General features: G+C 45.7%; 2 protein-coding genes across 4 annotated transcripts in view; one reads left to right on the forward strand and one right to left on the reverse strand.

The window, feature by feature from the left end:
• LOC124118669 overlaps positions 1-21,450 on the reverse strand; it is a 289,157-nt gene that overhangs the window by 188,845 nt on the left and 78,862 nt on the right. For both annotated transcript variants that reach the window (XM_048386865.1, XM_048386864.1), the window contains exon 4: positions 2,064-2,143. In XM_048386865.1, coding sequence (XP_048242822.1) covers positions 2,064-2,143 — 80 coding nt within the window. The remainder of the gene's footprint in view (positions 1-2,063; positions 2,144-21,450) is intronic.
• The window catches only part of LOC124118662, a 199,678-nt gene continuing 180,364 nt past the window's right edge, over positions 2,137-21,450 (forward strand). Inside the window, exon 1 of one of the 2 annotated variants that reach the window (XM_048386861.1) lies at positions 2,137-2,795. The gene's annotated coding sequence lies outside the window, so the exon portion shown is untranslated. The remainder of the gene's footprint in view (positions 2,796-21,450) is intronic. The other variant, XM_048386860.1, reaches the window with a different exon arrangement.

Consider the following 21,450-nt stretch of genomic DNA (forward strand, 5'->3'; position numbering starts at 1 on the left):
ACACCATATTCCCACTCCAGATACCAGTCCCTTGTCTCCTACTCATCTCCTCCCACTGTCTGCCACTCCAGGATCTGCTGCTACACAAGTATACCCACTACTGTGTTCTACACAATCCACATCACAGCTCGCTCTGTCCGCCACTCCAGGATCTGCTACTACACAAGTATACCCACTACTGTGTTCTACACAATCCACATCACAGCTCGGTCTGTCCGCCACTCCAGGATCTGCTGCTACACAAGTATACCCACTACTGTGTTCTACACAATCCACATCACAGCTCGGTCTGTCCGCCACTCCAGGATCTGCTACTACACAAGTATACCCACTACTGTGTTCTACACAATCCACATGACAGCTCGCTCTGTCCGCCACTCCAGGATCTGCTACTACACAAGTATACCCACTACTGTGTTCTACACAATCCACATCACAGCTCGGTCTGTCCGCCACTCCAGGATCTGCTGCTACACAAGTATACCCACTACTGTGTTCTACACAATCGACATCACACATCACAGCTCGGTCTGTCCGCCACTCCAGGATCTGCTACTACACAAGTATACCCACTACTGTGTTCTACACAATCGACATCACACATGACAGCTCGCTCTGTCCGCCACTCCAGGATCTGCTACTACACAAGTATACCCACTACTGTGTTCTACACAATCGACATCACACATGACAGCTCAGTCTGTCCGCCACTCCAGGATCTGCTACTACACAAGTATACCCACTACTGTGTTCTACACAATCGACATCACACATGACAGCTCAGTCTGTCCGCCACTCCAGGATCTGCTACTACACAAGTATACCCAATACTGTGTTCTACACAATCGACATCACACATGACAGTTCGTTCTGACTGAATATTCAGCATGCCTGGGGATAGGTGGACTTGCACAAGTCTCTAAGGCAATAATTATTAGTTTAATCATACTTTCTAGATAATGTAAATAAGAGACTGGAGTCTTTACTGTCCACATATCTAGACTTGCAAATTAGGGGGATAGAATAACTACCCATTCATGAAGTTTTCTTTCAGTACAGACTTGGAGCAAGGCATGGGGACAGGTGACTGCACTCATAGAAGAATAGCTTGAGTGAGTGAGTGAGTGAGTGGGAATTATCGGCAATATTTCTCTGCCACTTCCACAAATGTGATGTGATACCACATAATAACATTTAATAACACAGCACTTAAACATTTAATAACACAGCACTTAAGGCGTATATTCTCCTCCACGTTATTCCAAAGGAACGACAAAGTGTGGCCAATTATACCCGAAGAGATAATGAGAGACATTGACAGTAATGTTCCGCTGACAAATGCCAACGATCTGCATAATATCAGCAAAATATTTGTCAAAGTGTAATTCATTATCCCAAATTAAACCTAAAATTATCTAACTGAATACATTATTAGGCACAAATAATAACATGGATAACCTTACTCATCAAATGCCGGTAGAAATGACAATCTGCACCGAAATATCTTCCGGGCTGGATCTGAAGTAATCTCCTTTCTCCAAACAATGCCTGAGTTGTCTCCGTGCATGACTGCAGCTCTCATTAAGTTCCATAATAGGACAATTGTCTGCTAGACATATAAAAAAATGTCCTATTATAGCAGCCCGCAAAAGATATGACAGTATAAATATTGTGTTATTATCACAGCACCTGTTATGTGTCTTCACCGTTCCTCCCCAGTAGGAATATTCTACTTTCAGATTTCCTACAGAAATTCCTGTAACAATGTTATTCTTCCCTGTTATGTATACAGCCGCTGTGCACCAACGACGTGGGGTAATCGTCGGACACATTAGGTATGCTGAAATAACATATCCAAAAGCCAATATTCTTAAGCTGTATGCCCGAGGACACATGTGGGCAGGTCAAACTATTTCTGTAGGCATATTGATAAAACGATAGTGTAGTTTATCAATAAAACAGATCTTTCTGTAGATAAACATTCCTGTTTACAGATAGGCTAAATCATTATGTACAAACTTGGCTCCTTACAGAGACAAGAGGTGACATAAAGTGGCACTTACCTGACGTTGGGGGGGAACCACCCTGCCGAGAGCCTGGTGTGTCCGCACGGGGGTCTGTCCGTCCGAATCCGTGTTTGCCTCTGGAATGGAACAGCACGGGTAAAGTGAGATTGTACACTCCCGGGTCCGACAGGCCGGAGATCACACTGGCCCACTGTACCAGACAGGGGACACTTGCTCTTAACAATGATTGGTAATAAGTCCTAATAGTGGAGTCTGATGGGATTAAGTGTGTGTTGTGTGTATGCCACCAGTGTCAGAGATACAGATGCTGGTAGTCCTCTCTGTGTCACACGGTCATTGAAGCGAGGTGCTACCTCCCACTGATGGAGTCACTGGGGCAGACAGGCGTATTATCTTGCTCTGGGTGGCTTTGATGAGAGAACTGGACAATGCTTCTACTGAAAGCTGCCAGAACACCTTCCCGTAGTATCCATACTCGAGTTGTGCACACCGACAGCAGCCCACCACGCTGACTCGTTACAGGGCCGCCCCTTTCAGAGACTCACAGCCAATGATAGCTCACACTACAAATTACACCGGCTGGGGAAAAACTGATCAAAATGAACCTCTACTAGTCGGAGTAGCTGTGCGGGTGTTTATCAACACAGTCTTACATGAGCTAGACCTGCACTTGTGACAGTGTTGAGTGTGAGGGGTGACCTAGGTCTCTAGTGTTGATGTGAGCTTGACTGAGAGACCTCAGCCTGCAGTGAACCCTCCTCGCAGTGAGTATGTGTTTCTTCTCTCTATCACACACAGAGTACACAAACCTTCTCTCTATCACACACACAGTACACAAACCTCTCTATCACACACAGTACACAAACCTCCTCTCTATCATACACACAGTACACAAACCTTCTCTATCACACACAGTACACAAACCTTCTCTCTATCACACACAGTACACAAACCTCCTCTCTATCACACACACAGTACACAAACCTTCTCTCTATCACACAGTACACAAACCTTCTCTCTATCACACACACAGTACACAAACCTTCTCTCTATCACACACACAGTACACAAACCTTCTCTCTATCACACACACAGTACACAAACCTTCTCTCTATCACACACACAGTACACAAACCTCTCTATCACACACACACACACACATTACACAAACCTTCTCTCTATCACACACAGTACACAAACCTTCTCTCTATCACACAAACAGTACACAAACCTTCTCTCTATCACACACAGTACACAAACCTTTTCTCTATCACACACACAGTACACACACCTTCTCTCTATCACACACACAGTACACAAACCTTCTCTCTATCACACACAGTACACAAACCTTCTCTCTATCACACACACAGTACACAAACCTTCTCTCTATCACACACAGTACACAAACCTTTTCTCTATCTCACACACAGTACACAAACCTTTTCTCTATCACACACACAGTACACACACCTTCTCTCTATCACACACACAGTACACAAACCTCTCTATCACACACACAGTACACAAACCTTCTCTCTATCACACACACAGTACACAAACCTTCTCTCTATCATACACAGTACACAAACCTCTCTCTATCACACACACAGTACACAAACCTTCTCTCTATCACACACACAGTACACACACCTTCTCTCTATCACACACACAGTACACAAACCTCTCTCTATCACACACACAGTACACAAACCTTCTCTCTATCACACACACAGTACACACACCTTCTCTCTATCATACACACAGTACACAAACCTTCTCTCTATCACACACAGTACACACACTTTCTCTCTATCACACACACACACACAGTACACAAACCTTCTCTCTATCACACACACAGTACACAAACCTTCTCTCTATCACACACAGTACACACACTTTCTCTCTATCACACACCCAGTACACAAACCTTCTCTCTATCACACACACAGTACACAAACCTTCTCTCTATCACACACACACACAGTACAGAAACCTTCTCTCTATCACACACACAGTACACACACCTTCTCTCTATCACACACACAGTACACAAACCTTCTCTCTATCACACACAGTACACAAACCTTCTCTCTATCACACACAGTACACACACCTTCTCTCTATCACACACACAGTACACAAACCTTCTCTCTATCACACACACAGTACACAAACCTTCTCGCTATCACACACACTCACAGTACACAAACCTTCTCTCTACCACACACAGTACACACACCTTCTCTCTATCACACACAGTACACACACTTTCTCTCTATCACACACACAGTACACACACCTTCTCTCTATCACACACACAGTACACACACCTTCTCTCTATCACACACACAGTACACACACCTTCTCTCTATCATACACAGTACACACCTTCTCTCTATCACACACACAGTACACACACCTTCTCTCTATCACACACAGTACACACACTTTCTCTCTATCACACACACAGTACACAAACCTTCTCTCTATCACACACACAGTTCACACACCTTCTCTCTATCACACACAGTACACAAACCTTCTCTCTATCACACACACAGTACACAAACCTTCTCTCTATCACACACAGTACACACACCTTCTCTCTATCACACACAGTACACACACTTTCTCTCTATCACACACAGTACACAAACCTTCTCTCTATCATACACACACTACACAAACCTTCTCTCTATCACACACACACACAGTACACAAACCTTCTCTCTATCACACACAATACACACATATTCTCTCTATCACACACACAGTACTTAAACCTCTCTCTATCACACACACACACACAGTACACAAACCTTCTCTCTATCACACAGTACACACACCTTCTCTCTATCACACACACAGTACACAAACCTTCTCTCTATCATACACACAGTACACACACCTTTTCTCTATCATACACACAGTACACAAACCTTCTCTCTATCATACACACAGTACACAAACCTTCTCTCTATCATACACACAGTACACACACCTTCTCTCTATCACACACAGTACACAAACCTTCTCTCTATCATACACAGTACACAAACCTTCTCTATCACACACAGTACACACACCTTCTCTCTATCATACACAGTACACAAACCTTCTCTATCACACACAGTACACACACTTTCTCTCTATCACACACACAGTACACAAACCTTCTCTCTATCACACACACAGTACCCAAACCTTCTCTCTATCACACACACACAGTACACAAACCTTCTCTCTATCACACACAGTACACACACCTTCTCTCTATCACACACACAGTACACAAACCTTCTCTCTATCACACACACAGTACACACACCTTCTCTCTATCACACACAGTACACACACCTTCTCTCTATCACACACAGTACACACACCTCTCTATCACACACACAGTACACAAACCTTCTCTCTATCACACACACAGTACACAAACCTTCTCTCTATCACACACACACACAGTACACAAACCTTCTCTCTATCACACACAGTACACACTCCTTCTCTCTATCACACACAGTACACACACTTTCTCTCTATCACACACACAGTACACACACCTTCTCTCTATCATACACACAGTACACAAACCTTCTCTCTATCACACACAGTACACACACTTTCTCTCTATCACACACACACACAGTACACAAACCTTCTCTCTATCACACACAGTACACAAACCTCTCTATCACACACACAGAGTACACAAACCTTCTCTCTATCACATACACAGTACACAAACCTTCTCTCTATCACACACAGTACACAAACCTTCTCTCTATCACACACTGTACACAAACCTCTCTATCACACACTGTACACAAACCTTTTCTCTATCACACACAGTACACAAACCTTCTCTCTATCACACACACAGTACACACCTTTTCTCTATCACACACACAGAGTACACACACCTTCTCTCTATCACACACACAGTACACACACCTTCTCTCTATCACACAGTACACACACCTTCTCTCTATCACACACAGTACACAAACCTTCTCTCTATCACACACACAGTACACACACCTTCTCTCTATCACACACAGTACACACACCTTCTCTCTATCACACACTGTACACAAACCTTCTCTCTATCACACACTGTACACAAACCTCTCTCTCACACACTGTACACAAACCTTTTCTCTATCACACACACAGTACACAAACCTTCTCTCTATCACACACACACACAGTACACAAACCTTCTCTCTATCACACACAGTACACACTCCTTCTCTCTATCACACACAGTACACACACTTTCTCTCTATCACACACACAGTACACACACCTTCTCTCTATCATACACACAATACACAAACCTTCTCTCTATCACACACAGTACACACACTTTCTCTCTATCACACACACACACAGTACACAAACCTTCTCTCTATCACACACAGTACACAAACCTCTCTATCACACACACACACAGTACACAAACCTTCTCTCTATCACATACACAGTACACAAACCTTCTCTCTATCACACACAGTACACAAACCTTCTCTCTATCACACACTGTACACAAACCTCTCTATCACACACTGTACAGAAACCTTTTCTCTATCACACACAGTACACAAACCTTCTCTCTATCACACACACAGTACACACCTTTTCTCTATCACACACACAGAGTACACACACCTTCTCTCTATCACACACACAGTACACACACCTTCTCTCTATCACACAGTACACACACCTTCTCTCTATCACACACTGTACACAAACCTCTCTATCACACACTGTACACAAACCTTTTCTCTATCACACACAGTACACAAACCTTTTCTCTATCACACACACAGTACACACCTTCTCTCTATCACACACACAGAGTACACACACCTTCTCTCTATCACACACACAGTACACACACCTTCTCTCTATCACACACACAGTACACACACTTTCTCTCTATTACATGTATATTGTAAAGTAAGCACACTTTCTATCTCACAATTTCACAATTTCAGTGATAGCACTTTGTCTCTGATACTCCAGCAAAATTATCTTTTATACACCAACTTTGATATATATAGTATGTGATATCACCATGGATATTAGCTGTTATACACCAGCAATGATCTATTATGTCTGTTATCACACGGATTATTGACTGCTTCACACCAGTTATGATATATAGTATGTGATATCACCAGGAATATTATGTATTTAATCCCAGCTATGATATATAACATCTGATATCACACAGAATATTAACTGCTCTTCACACCAGTTATGATATATAGTATGTGATATCACCAGGAATATTATCTATTTAATCCCAGCTATGATATATAGTGTCTGATATCACACAGAATATCAGCTGTTATACACCAGCTGTGATATATAGTCTGTGATATAATCAAGAACAGATTCCAGCTGTAACAAAGCATCAGCTATAGCATCAGCTACAGCATCAGCTACAGCATCAGCTACAGCATCAGCTGTGATGTGGAAGAAGACATGTGAAACGAGAAGCTGGTGTAGGAAACTTCACACATCACTGCCAAGCCGACATATTGATTGTATATCTGCTTGTAGGGGATTATGAGCAACGATTGAATTATAGTGATAGAACCATTTGATTAGGTGAACACCAAACCATTTGACAATGAAGAGACCGGTTAACTTATGGTTGTCAAATAGTGTCATATTCCTATCAAATATATTGTTGTGTTTCTCAGACCTGAAAGAAATACCATTGTGTGACAAGCATTGTCTCAGTGAACACTGTATAATATACCTTCAAGTGGAAATATTACCTGCAGTGTCAATGAAGAGTTTACTTATGGATTTCAACTTGGTATCGAACAGGAGATTGTAGCTTTCTTCGTGTTACACATCACATCTGACGGTGTGACTTGCCTGATCATGATAGCCAGGTCTGCCGGGTCAGATGAATATCTCATCGTTACGTCTCTGTTATCGGGTTCTATTGCATGGATTCTATTGCAGACAAGTTAACTAGTTACTAACTGCGATACTGTCTCAGTGACTAACATCATGTCTAACTGTGATACTGCCATCATGTGACAGTCTAACTGCGAAACTACTATCATGTGACAGTCTAACTGTGAGACTGCCATCATGTGACAGTCTAACTGGGATACTGCCATCATGTGACAGTCTAACTGTGATACTGCCATCATGTGACAGTCTAACTGTGATACTGCCATCATGTGACAGTCTAACTGCGATACTGCCATCATGTGACAGTCTTACTGTGAGACTACCATCATGTGACAGTCTAACTGCGATACTGCCATCATGTGACAGTCTAACTGTGAGACTACCATCATGTGACAGTCTAACTGCGATACTGCCATCATGTGACAGTCTAACTGCGATACTGCCATCATGTGACAGTCTAACTGCGATACTGCCATCATGTGACAGTCTAACTGCGATACTGCCATCATGTGACAGTCTAACTGGGATACTGCCATCATGTGACAGTCTAACTGCGATACTGCCATCATGTGACAGTCTAACTGCGATACTGCCATCATGTGACAGTCTAACTGCGATACTGCCATCATGTGACAGTCTAACTGTGATACTGCCATCATGTGACAGTCTAACTGCGATACTGCCATCATGTGACAGTCTAACTGCGATACTGCCATCATGTGACAGTCTAACTGCGATACTGCCATCATGTGACAATCTTACTGTGAGAAAGTTGTAAGATGCAAATTATCTAAAGAAAGATATTTAATTGGTCCTCAAAGTTGCCAGACTCTCATCAATAAATGTCTCAAAGAATGTCAGGTGGTTAGAGAAGAGCAGTTGAAGAAATGTTGAACAAATGCTTTTGAAGTGTCAGACATTCTGCAAAGAAAAAATCTTCCTGCCTGGAAAAAAAATTAAATTCACTCCTACACTTGTGGCTGAAGTTCTAATATAGAAGATGAAAGCAGGCGTTCTTCATATAAAATGGTTAGATAATATTCCCAAAATACCAATTTGTTTGAAAAAAATATACAATGTCTGGTTGTCAACTGAAACATTAGCCTACAAACCAGGTTAACCCCAATGTCCACCTGGACAAGCGCCAGTTAAATCTATAATTAGACATGGGGAAACCCAATACTGTACCTTCTTCCTGGTATGGCAGAGACATATGATTTAGTGCTTGACCTCACTCAGGTCAGCTGGTCAGGGGCCCATGGTGTAGAAGATAAATTTAGACTGAGGGAAAACCCAGTCGTGGCACACAGGCTTGCTGGGGGGGATAGTTGGGGGGGGGGGGGGGGGGGCTGCCAGCTGAAGTATCTGATGGCTTCATGAGCACCTTGGACTATGTGTGTCTGGCTTGCTGATTCTGACTGTTGTGTCAATCAGTGTCTGTTGAAATGTGTGTCAATCAGTGACTGTGGAAATGTGTGTCAATCGGTGACTGTGGAAATGTGTGTCAATCAGTGTCTGTTGAAATGTGTGTCAATAAGTGTCTGTAGAAATGGGTGTATCTGTGACTGTTGAAATGGGTGTATCTGTGACTGGAAATGTGTGTCTAGCTGTGACTGTTTTAAATTGGGTGTATCTGTGACTGTGGAAAAGTGTGTCTGTCAGTGAAGTTCTGTTGAAATGTGTGTCAATCAGTGTCTGTTGAAATGTGTGTGAATCAGTGGCTGTGGAAATGTGTGTCTGTCAGTGACTGTGGAAATGTGTGTCTGTCAGTGACTGTGGAAATGTGTGTCTATCTGTGACTGTGGAAATGTGTGTCTATCTGTGACTGTGGAAATGTGTGTCTGTCAGTGACTGTGGAAATGTGTGTCTATCTGTGACTGTGGAAATGTGTGTCTATCTGTGACTGTGGAAATGTGTGTCTGTCAGTGACTGTGGAAATGTGTGTCTGTCAGTGACTGTGGAAATGTGTGTCTATCTGTGACTGTGGAAATGTGTGTCTATCTGTGACTGTGGAAATGTGTGTCTATCTGTGACTGTGGAAATGTGTGTCTGTCAGTGACTGTGGAAATGTGTGTCTATCTGTGACTGTGGAAATGTGTGTCTATCTGTGACTGTGGAAATGTGTGTCTGTCAGTGACTGTGGAAATGTGTGTCTATCCTTGATAGTGGAAATGTGTGTCTATCTGTGACTGTGGAAATGTGTGTCTATCTGTGACTGTGGAAATGTGTGTCTATCTGTGACTGTGGAAATGTGTGTCTATCTGTGACTGTGGAAATGTGTGTCTATCCTTGATAGTGGAAATGTGTGTCTATCTGTGACTGTGGAAATGTGTGTCTATCTGTGACTGTGGAAATGTGTGTCTATCTGTGACTGTGGAAATGTGTGTCTGTCAGTGACTGTGGAAATGTGTGTCTATCTGTGACTGTGGAAATGTGTGTCTATCTGTGACTGTGGAAATGTGTGTCTATCTGTGACTGTGGAAATGTGTGTCTATCTGTGACTGTGGAAATGTGTGTCTATCCTTGATAGTGGAAATGTGTGTCTATCTGTGACTGTGGAAATGTGTGTCTATCTGTGACTGTGGAAATGTGTGTCTATCTGTGACTGTGGAAATGTGTGTCTATCTGTGACTGTGGAAATGTGTGTCTATCCTTGATAGTGGAAATGTGTGTCTATCTGTGACTGTGGAAATGTGTGTCTATCTGTGACTGTGGAAATGTGTGTCTATCCTTGATAGTGGAAATGTGTGTCTATCTGTGACTGTGGAAATGTGTGTCTATCCTTGATAGTGGAAATGTGTGTCTATCTGTGACTGTGGAAATGTGTGTCTATCCTTGATAGTGGAAATGTGTGTCTATCTGTGACTGTGGAAATGTGTGTCTATCTGTGACTGTGGAAATGTGTGTGCAGCATCCTACGTACACAACACGGGGAGACACATCTGATCTGTGCAACCAACAAACACAACAACGTGAAACAGCACAGCATAAAGAGAGCGACTGATAAAGAATCACAACACTCGGCTCTCAAAGATCATTTTTCCATCAAAACTATCACTGGTCGTGAAGGATGAGAAACCATGCAATCGGATCCTCCTCGTGAAAACGCAATGGCAATATCTTCCTGTTGGATAATTTCAATATCAGCTTTCTGCAATGCCAACAATGAATCAGTCGATAGATTGAAAACCCATATCATTTTTTCTTCTGATATCATGAGGAATAAGCAATCTATATTGAATCCCCTATCAATCACCGTCAACCACGCTGTTCACTCCGACTACCAACTAAGTATTTAGATTTCCATTTCCTCACACAAAAAATTCATTGATAATCAATTTTAAAAGTCTCAATTATTTTGTCGTAAATCTTCAATCTGTATAAGTTACGTGCTGGAGATGGAAGCAGGACGATGATGGGTGCATATTTCCATTTCTAATAGCTTCATTTTAAATAAATTCATTTCAAGTAGGGGACTTTGATGTGCATCACCCACTCTCAGGGCAACGCTCTCTCCACACTGTCACAACCCTCTCTCCACACTGTCACAACCCTCTCTCCACACTGTCACAACCCTCTCTACACACTGTCACAACCCTCTCTCCACACTGTCACAACCCTCTCTACACACTGTCACTGTAAACCCTCCACTTCTCTCACCAAGGCCAGTGTCACCAAGGCCAGTGTCACCAAGGCCAGTGTCACCAAGGCCAGTATCATCAAGGCCAAGACCAGTATCACTTAGGCCAGTATCAGCAAGGCCAATCTCACCAAGGCCAAGGCCAGTATCACTAAGGCCAGTATCACTAAGGCCAGTATTTCTAAGGCCAGTATCAGCAAGGCCTGTATTGCCAAGGCCAAGGCCAGTATCACTAAGGCCAGTATCACTAAGGCCAGTGTCACTAAGGCCAGTGTCTCTTAGGCCAATATCACCAAGGCCAAGGCCAGTATCACTAAGGCCAGTGTCACTAAGGCCAGTATCACCAAGGCCAAGGCCAGTGTCACTGAGGCCAGTATCACCAAGGCCAAGGCCAGAGTCACCAAGGCCAGTAAAACTAAGGCCTGTATTGCCAAGGCCAGAGTAACCAAGGCCAGCGTCACCAAGGTCAGTGTCACCAAGGCCAGTATCACTAAGGCCAAGGCCAGTATCACCAAGGCCAGTATCACTAAGGCCTATATTGCCAAGGCCAGAGTCACCAAGGCCAGAGTCGCCAAGGTCAGTGTCACCAAGGCCAGTGTCACCAAGGCCAGTGTCACCAAGGACAGTGTCACTAAGGACAGTGTAACCAGGGACAGTGTCACTGAGGCCAGTGTCACCAAGGACAGTGTCACCTGGGACAGTTTCACCAGGGAGGGACAGTGTCACCAAGGCCTGTATCACCAAGGCCAGTGTCACCAAGGACAGTGTCATCAAGGACAGTGTCACCAAGGACAGTGTCACCAAGGACAGTGTCACCAGGGACAGTGTCACCAAGGCCTGTATCACCAGGGAGGGACAGTGTCACAAAGGACAGTATCATCAAGGCCTGTATCACCAAGGCAAGTGTCACCAAGGCCAGTATCACCAAGGACAGTGTCACCAGGGACAGTGTCACCAGGGAAAGTGTCACCAAGGCCAGTGTCACCAAGGGCAGTGTCACTAAGGCCAGTATCACTTAAACCAGTATTACCAAGGCCTGTATTGCCAAGGTCAAGGCAAGTGTCACCAAGGCCAGTGTCACCAAGGCCAGTGTCACTAAAGCCAGTGTCACCAAGGCCAGTGTCACCAAGGCCAGTGTCACTAAAGCCAGTGTCACCAAGGCCAGTGTCACCAAGGCCAGTGTCACTAAAGCCAGTGTCACCAAGGTCAGTGTCACCAAGGCCAGTGTCACTAAAGCCAGTGTCACCAAGGCCAGTGTCACCAAGGCCTGTATTGCCAAGGCCAAAGCCAGTGTCACCAAGACCAGTGTCACTAAGGGCAGTGTCACCAAGGCCAGTGTCACTAAGGCCAGTATCACCAAGGCCAAGGCCAGTATCACCAAGGCCAAGGCCTGTATTGCCAAGGCCAAAGCCAGTGTCACCAAGATCAGTGTCACTAAGGGCAGTGTCACCAAGGCCAGTGTCACTAAGGCCAGTGTCACTAAGGCCAGTGTCACCAAGGTTATTTTAACATGTATAACATGAACCTGATCTCCCTCTCTGACCTTACAGTGAGCACACACACACACAAACACACAGACGGACACACACACGGACACACACACAGACACACAACCACACCAACACGGACACACACACAGACACACAACCACACCAACACGCGAACACACACACAGACACAGACACACACTCATCCCCCAGATGGGGCTGTTGAGACTACAGCCGTGTCATACAGCTGAATCGTCAGTCAGTTGTTCCCCCTCCTCCTCCACCTCGTCACTGCCCAACAATTGCTGCTCTAACAGAATCCATTTGTGCAGCAACAAATTTCAAGAACATCACATAAATTCCAGGAATGTTACAGCGATTTGACTGAAAATTACACAAATTTGCCATGTTTATTCACAACTGTCTTTTTTCAACCTCTTTTATGATTTTCGTGATGTCTCAGGGGTCTTAAACCAATCTCTGTTTGCAGCAGGCCACCTTGTTAATGCACGATTTAACACTCCAATTTTATGCTCCGTTTGCTGGATCTGCATCGAAATATTCCATCATAGCTTGTGGCCCCAGTGCAGACAATTTGATAATCTGAAATATTTCCTGTCCTACAAATGTCCATTTATCAGCTTGATGCTTCTGAACAGAAAGAGGGAAAGAAGTTGATTATAACTATTCTCATCATGGAGAAAATCATTCTCAAGTTTGCTTCACATACAGAATGCCGGGATCCGATGGAGATGAGTCCTTTGTGTCGATGGATGAACACAGAAAGAACGTCCAGCACCAGGTTCAGATGCCATCTCCTGGGGTCAGCTTTCTCCTCCTGATGCACTCCACTCGCCACTTATCACACTCTGTTTATGATGATCACTTCATGACAATCTCCTCAGGGTGCTCTCCTCATGACACTCTGCATGCCATCTCCTCATGACAATCTCCTCAGGGTGCTCTCCTCATGACACACTGCATGACACTCTGCATGCCATCTCCTCATGACACTCTGCATGCCATCTCCTCATGACAATCTCCTCAGGGTGCTCTCCTCACACTCTGCATGCCATCTCTTCATGATACTTTGCATGCCCTTTCCTCACACTCTGCATGCCATCTCTTCATGACAATCTCCTCAGGGTACTCTCCTAATGACACTCTGCATGCCATCTCCTCATGACACTCTGCATGCCATCTCCTCATGACAATCTCCTCAGGGTGCTCTCCTCATGACATTCAGCATGCCATCTCACATTCTGCATGCCATCTCCTCATGACACTCTGCATGCCATCTCCTCATGACACTCTGCATGCCATCTCCTCATGACACTCTGCATGCCATCTCCTCATGACAATCTCCTCAGGGTGCTCTCCTCATGACCCTCTGGATGCCATCTCCTCATGACACTCTGCATGCCATCTCCTCATGACACTCTGCATGCCATCTCCTCATGACACTCTGCATGCCATCTCCTCATGACAATCTCCTCAGGGTGCTCTCCTCATGACACTCTGCATGCCATCTCCTGATGACACTCTGCATGCCATCTCCTGATGACACTCTGCATGCCATCTCCTCATGACAATCTCCTCAGGGTGCTCTCCTCATGACACTCTGCATGCCATCTCTTCATGACCCTCTGCATGTCATCTGCTCATGACACTCTGCATGCCATCTCCTCATGACACTCTGAATGTAATCTCCTCATGCTCTCCTGACAACATTCTCCTGATGATGCTCTGATCATACTCTCCTCATAACCTTTCCTTATGAGCATTCAAGATGCTCACAAATCTCTATTGATAAGGGGGCGGTGGGGTAGCCTAGTGGTTAAAGCGTTGGCTAGTCGCGCCGAAGACCCGGGTTCAATTCCCGATATGGGTACAATGCGTGAAGCCTATTTCTGGTGTCCCCGTGATATTGCTGAAATATTTCTAAAATGGGCGTAAAACCATACTCACTCACTCACTTTCTCTATTGATAAGGTCCCCCCTGCACTCGGCTCATGAAGCTCTCACTACATTCACCACAGCAAGACTAACTATCCATGATGCCCCAACAGCAAGACAAACTGTCCACGATGCCCCAACAGCAAGACAAACTGTCCACGATGCCCCAACAGCAAGACAAACTGTCCACGATGCCCCAACAGCAAGTCAAACTGGCCATGAAGCCCCAACAGCAAGACTAGCTGTCCACCCTGCCCCAACAGCAAGACTAACTATCCACAATGCCCCAACAGCAACCCTAACCTTCCACGATGTCCCAAGACTATCCTGTCACTATGACAACTGTCCAAGATGCCCCAACAGCAAGACAAACTGTCCACGATGCCCCAACAGCAAGACAAACTGTCCACGATGCCCCAACAGCAAGACAAACTGTCCACGATGCCCCAACAGCAAGTCAAACTGGCCATGAAGCCCCAACAGCAAGACTAGCTGTCTACCCTGCCCCAACAGCAAGACTAACTATCCACAATGCCCCAACAGCAACCCTAACCTTCCACGATGTCCCAAGACTATCCTGTCACTATGACAACTGTCCAAGATGCCCCAACAGCAAGACTAACCTTAGGCTATGACAACAGTCAACCATGTCACCACAGCAAGACTAACCTGTCACTATGACAACTGTCACCATTTGAAACTGGAAATTTAACCTGTCGCTATGGCAACACTCCCCGTTTCCCCTCGCCAACAAGAGTCAATGCATCATGGGCTTGTCCAATATGTTCGACAAAGCCAAGCTCCAATAGCTCCACAAATCAGATTTATCCCAGAAATGGAAAAAGGGAGAAGAGAAGCGGTACACTAATCTTCCCAGCGGAGAAATAAAAGAGTCAAATTCCACCTGAAACTGACAACAACTCCAGCTAAGCTTACCTGATCCAATCAACTCTCAACTGGGCATGGAACTGATCCCCACCGCCCAACACACACACAGAACTGATCCCCACCCCCCAACACACACACAGAACTGATCCCCACCCCCCAACACACACACAGAACTGATCCCCACCCCCCAACACACACACTGAACTGATCCCCACCCCCCAACACAAACACAGAACTGATCCCCACCCCCCAACACACACACTGAACTGATCCCCACCCCCCAACACACACACAGAACTGATCCCCACCCCCCAACACACACACTGAACTGATCCCCACCCCCCAACAACTGTCTGTGAAGTTTCATCAAATTCCAATAATAAAGACTCCAGATGTGTGGCCACAGTAAGTATTAGGTCCCCAACCACAATGCACCAGGGTCAGACCCACAATGCACCAGTGTCAGACCCACAATGCACCAGGGTCAGACCCACAATGCACCAGTGTCAGACCCACAATGCACCGGGGTCAACATGAGAAGCAATGAGAACCTTGAACCAGTGAGTGTCTCTCCAGACAGGGTGATGGTCTGTCTGCCATGGACTAGGCCACAGAAAGAACTAAGCCCCATTTCAAAGCTGCTTTTGTCCTGATGGTCGTGATGGTTCTAACTCTGCAGCGAGGGTTCTGCTCAACCCTATACTGAGTTAAACCTCAAGAGCTGATCTACCCACACAAGAGCCTGCTTGTTTCTCCAGGTTTGGCAAAGTCCATTGTCTCCGGCATGTCTTGTGCATGCCTCTGACCAACATGTAGATATGGAATCCATATTGGCAACATTTCAGAGGGTGATTCAAGTATTCATTTGTCGACCAGCATTATAATGAGGTCAGCGGTTCAGGGGAATCTTCAGAATTGAATATCCTTGGTGTGACAATAAAACTGGCCTCAATCATATAACCACAATTTTCACACATGGAAGTTTTTGTCATGTCAAGGTCAAGTTTTTATAAAGAAAGTACTAACATATACTCGGGTATTCGGGTACTCGGGTACGTGTATCTAAATACATTTGCAATGGGTACGGTCAAACTATTCCCAATCGGACATTTTGTACCATCATACAGTGGGTACCTGGTAGTGTCGGGTAGTAGGGGGCTGGGTACCCGGGTAGTAAATTTGAACTCATCCCTACCCTTATACAATACATTCTGATCGGAACAATGTTTGAAATTCATAACATCCAAACCAATAACATACGTTTGGGGAATTGGACACTTGTTTCTGGTGAACATGAAATGTTACTAATCTCTGTACTACTTCATCTGCAACATTGCTCTTAATCTCCAATCATGTTATTCAATTGTCAGCAATTGTCAATAAGAGTCATCAGGAGATAAAAAAACACACATACACAGACACACACAGACACAGAGACAGAGATACACAAAGACACAGGGGTGAGGTGAGGTGAGGTGAGGTGAGGTGAGGTGAAATTACGTTTAACATCGCTTCCAAGATTATTGCACTTATATAGCTGCTTGTACTAGTCCGGACTGATGCCGGACTGATGGTGCTAGCTCACTGAGATACCATGCTGCAGTTTAACATAAATCCCCCACTCAGACACAGTATACTGACTCCGAGCCGACCAGTCCTTGTTTTAGCCCCTTTATGCTGAGCGCCAGACAGGGTAACAACAAGTACCATCTTTTAACGTCTTTTGGTATGACGCGGCCGGGGATCGAACCCCGGACCTTCCGCTCTCTGGGTGGACGCTCTACCACTAGACCACGGAGGCAGCCCAGGCACATACAGACACACACAAGAGTCACACACAAACATAGACACAGAGACACACATACACAGACACAGACACAGAGGCACACACAGACACAGAGACAGAGACATGCCCAGACACAGAGGCAGACACACAGACACAGGGACAGAGACAGAGATACAGACACAGGGACAGAGACACACACAGACACAGAGACAGACACACATAGACAGACACAGAGGCACACACAGACACAGAGACAGAGACATGCACAGACACAGAGGCAGACACACAGACACAGGGACAGAGACAGAGATACAGACACAGGGACAGAGACACACACAGACACAGAGACAGACACACATAGACAGACACAGAGGCACACACAGACACAGAGACAGAGACATGCACAGGCACAGAGGCAGACACACAGACACAGGGACAGAGACAGAGATACAGACACAGGGACAGAGACACACACAGACACAGAGACAGACACACATAGACAGACACAGAGGCACACACAGACACAGAGACAGACACACAGACACAGGGACAGAGACAGAGATACAGACACACAGACACAGAGACAGAGATACAGACACACAGACACAGAGACACAGGGACAGAGACAGAGATACAGACACAGGGACAGAGACAGAGATACAGACACACAGACACATAGACAGACACAGAGACAGACACACACAGACACAGAGACAGACACACATAGACAGACACAGAGACACACACAGACACAGAGACAGAGACATGCACAGACACAGAGGCAGACACACAGGGACAGAGACAGAGATACAGACACAGGGACAGAGACAGACACAGACACAGAGACAGACACAGAGGCACACACAGACACAGAGACAGAGACATGCACAGACACAGAGGCAGACACACAGACACAGGGACAGAGACAGAGATACAGACACAGGGACAGAGACAGAGATACAGACACACAGACACAGACACAGAGACACATAGACAGACACAGAGACAGACACACACACAGACACAGAGACAGACACACATAGACAGACACAGAGACACACACAGACACACAGACAGAGACATGCACAGACACAGAGGCAGACACACAGACACAGGGACAGAGACAGAGATACAGACACAGGGACAGAGACATGCACAGACACAGAGGCAGACACACAGACACAGGGACAGAGACAGAGATACAGACACAGGGACACATAGACAGACACACATAGACAGACACAGAGACAGACACACACACAGACACATAGACAGACACAGAGGCAGACACAGACACAGAGACAAGCACAGACACAGAGACAGACACACACACAGACACATAGACAGACACACAGATACAGACACAGAGACAGACACACACACAGACACAGAGGCACACACAGACAGAGACAAGCACAGACACAGAGACATGCACAGACACAGAGGCAGACACACAGACACAGGGACAGAGGCAGACACACAGACAGACAGACACACATAGACAGACACACAGACACACACAGACAGACACACAGACACATACACAGACACAGACACAGAGACACAGGGACAGAGACAGAGATACAGACACAGGGACAGAGACAGACACACATAGACAGACACAGAGACACACACAGACAGACACACAGACACAGAGACAGACACACACAGACACAGAGACAGACACACACAGACACATAGACAGACACAGAGGCACACACAGACACAGAGACAAGCACAGACACAGAGACAGACAGACACACAGACAGACACACATAGACAGACACAGACACACACAGACAGACACACAGACACATACACAGACACAAAGACAAAGACAGAGACATGCACAGACACAGAGGCAGACACACAGACACAGAGACAGAGACATGCACAGACACACAGACAGACACACATAGACAGACACAGAGGCACACACAGACACAGAGACAGAGACATGCACAGACACAGAGACAGACACACAGACACAGGGACAGAGACAGAGATACAGACACAGGGACAGAGACAGAGATACAGACACAGACACACATAGACAGACACACATAGACAGACACAGAGACAGACACACACAGACACATAGACAGACACACAGACACAGACACAGAGACAGACACACACACAGACACATAGACAGACACAGAGGCACACACAGACACAGAGACAGACACAGAGACAGACAGACACACACATAGACAGACACACAGACACACACAGACAGACACACAGTCACAGGGACACACACAGACACAGATACAGAGACACGCACAGACACACAGTCACAGGGAAACACACAGACACAGAGACAGAGACACGCACAGACACACAGTCACAGGGAAACACACAGACACAGATACAGAGACACGCACAGACACACAGACACAGAGACAGACACAGAGACAGACAGACACACATAGACAGACACACAGACACATACACAGACACAGAGACAGAGACAGAGACATGCACAGACACAGAGGCAGACACACAGACACAGAGACAGACACACATAGACAGACACAAAGGCGCACACAGACACAGAGACAGAGACATGCACAGACACAGAGACAGACACACAGACACAGGGACAGAGATACAGACACAGGGACAGAGACACACACAGACACAGAGACAGACACACATAGACAGACACAGAGGCACACACAGACACAGAGACAGAGACATGCACAGACACAGAGACAGACACACAGACACAGGGACAGAGACAGAGATACAGACACAGGGACAGAGACAGAGATACAGACACAGACACACATAGACAGACACACATAGACAGACACAGAGACAGACACACACACAGACACATAGACAGACACACAGATACAGACACAGAGACAGACACACACACAGACACATAGACAGACACAGAGACAGACACACACACAGACACAGAGACAGACACACACACAGACACATAGACAGACACAGAGGCACACACAGACACAGAGACAAGCACAGACACAGAGACAGACAGACACAGACAGACACACATAGACAGACACACAGACACACACAGACAGACACACAGTCACAGGGAAACACACAGACACAGATACAGAGACACGCACAGACACACAGACACAGGGAAACACACAGACACAGAGACAGAGACACGTACAGACACAGAGACAGACACAGAGACAGACACAGAGACAGAGACCGACACAGAGGGACACACAGAAACAGAGACACGCACAGACACAGAGACAGACACATGCACAGACACATAGACAGACACAGAGGCACACACAGACACATAGACCGACACAGAGGCACACACAGAAACAGAGACACGCACAGACACAGAGACAGACACATGCACAGACACATAGACAGACACAGAGGCACACACAGACACAGAGACAGACAGACACACAGACACAGACACAGACACACATAGACAGACACAGAGACACGCACAGACACAGATACAGAGACACGAACAGACACACAGACAGACACACAGTCACAGGGAAACACACAGACACAGATACAGAGACACGCACAGACACACAGTCACAGGGAAACACACAGACACAGAGACAGAGACACGCACAGACACACAGTCACAGGGAAACACACAGACACAGAGACAGAGACACGCACAGACACACAGTCACAGGGACACACACAGACACAGATACAGAGACACGCACAGACACACAGACACAG

This window comes from Haliotis rufescens, unplaced genomic scaffold (assembly GCF_023055435.1).
Source record: "Haliotis rufescens isolate VD_foot unplaced genomic scaffold, xgHalRufe1.0.p SCAF_61, whole genome shotgun sequence".
NCBI classification, from domain to species: Eukaryota; Metazoa; Mollusca; class Gastropoda; order Lepetellida; family Haliotidae; genus Haliotis; species Haliotis rufescens.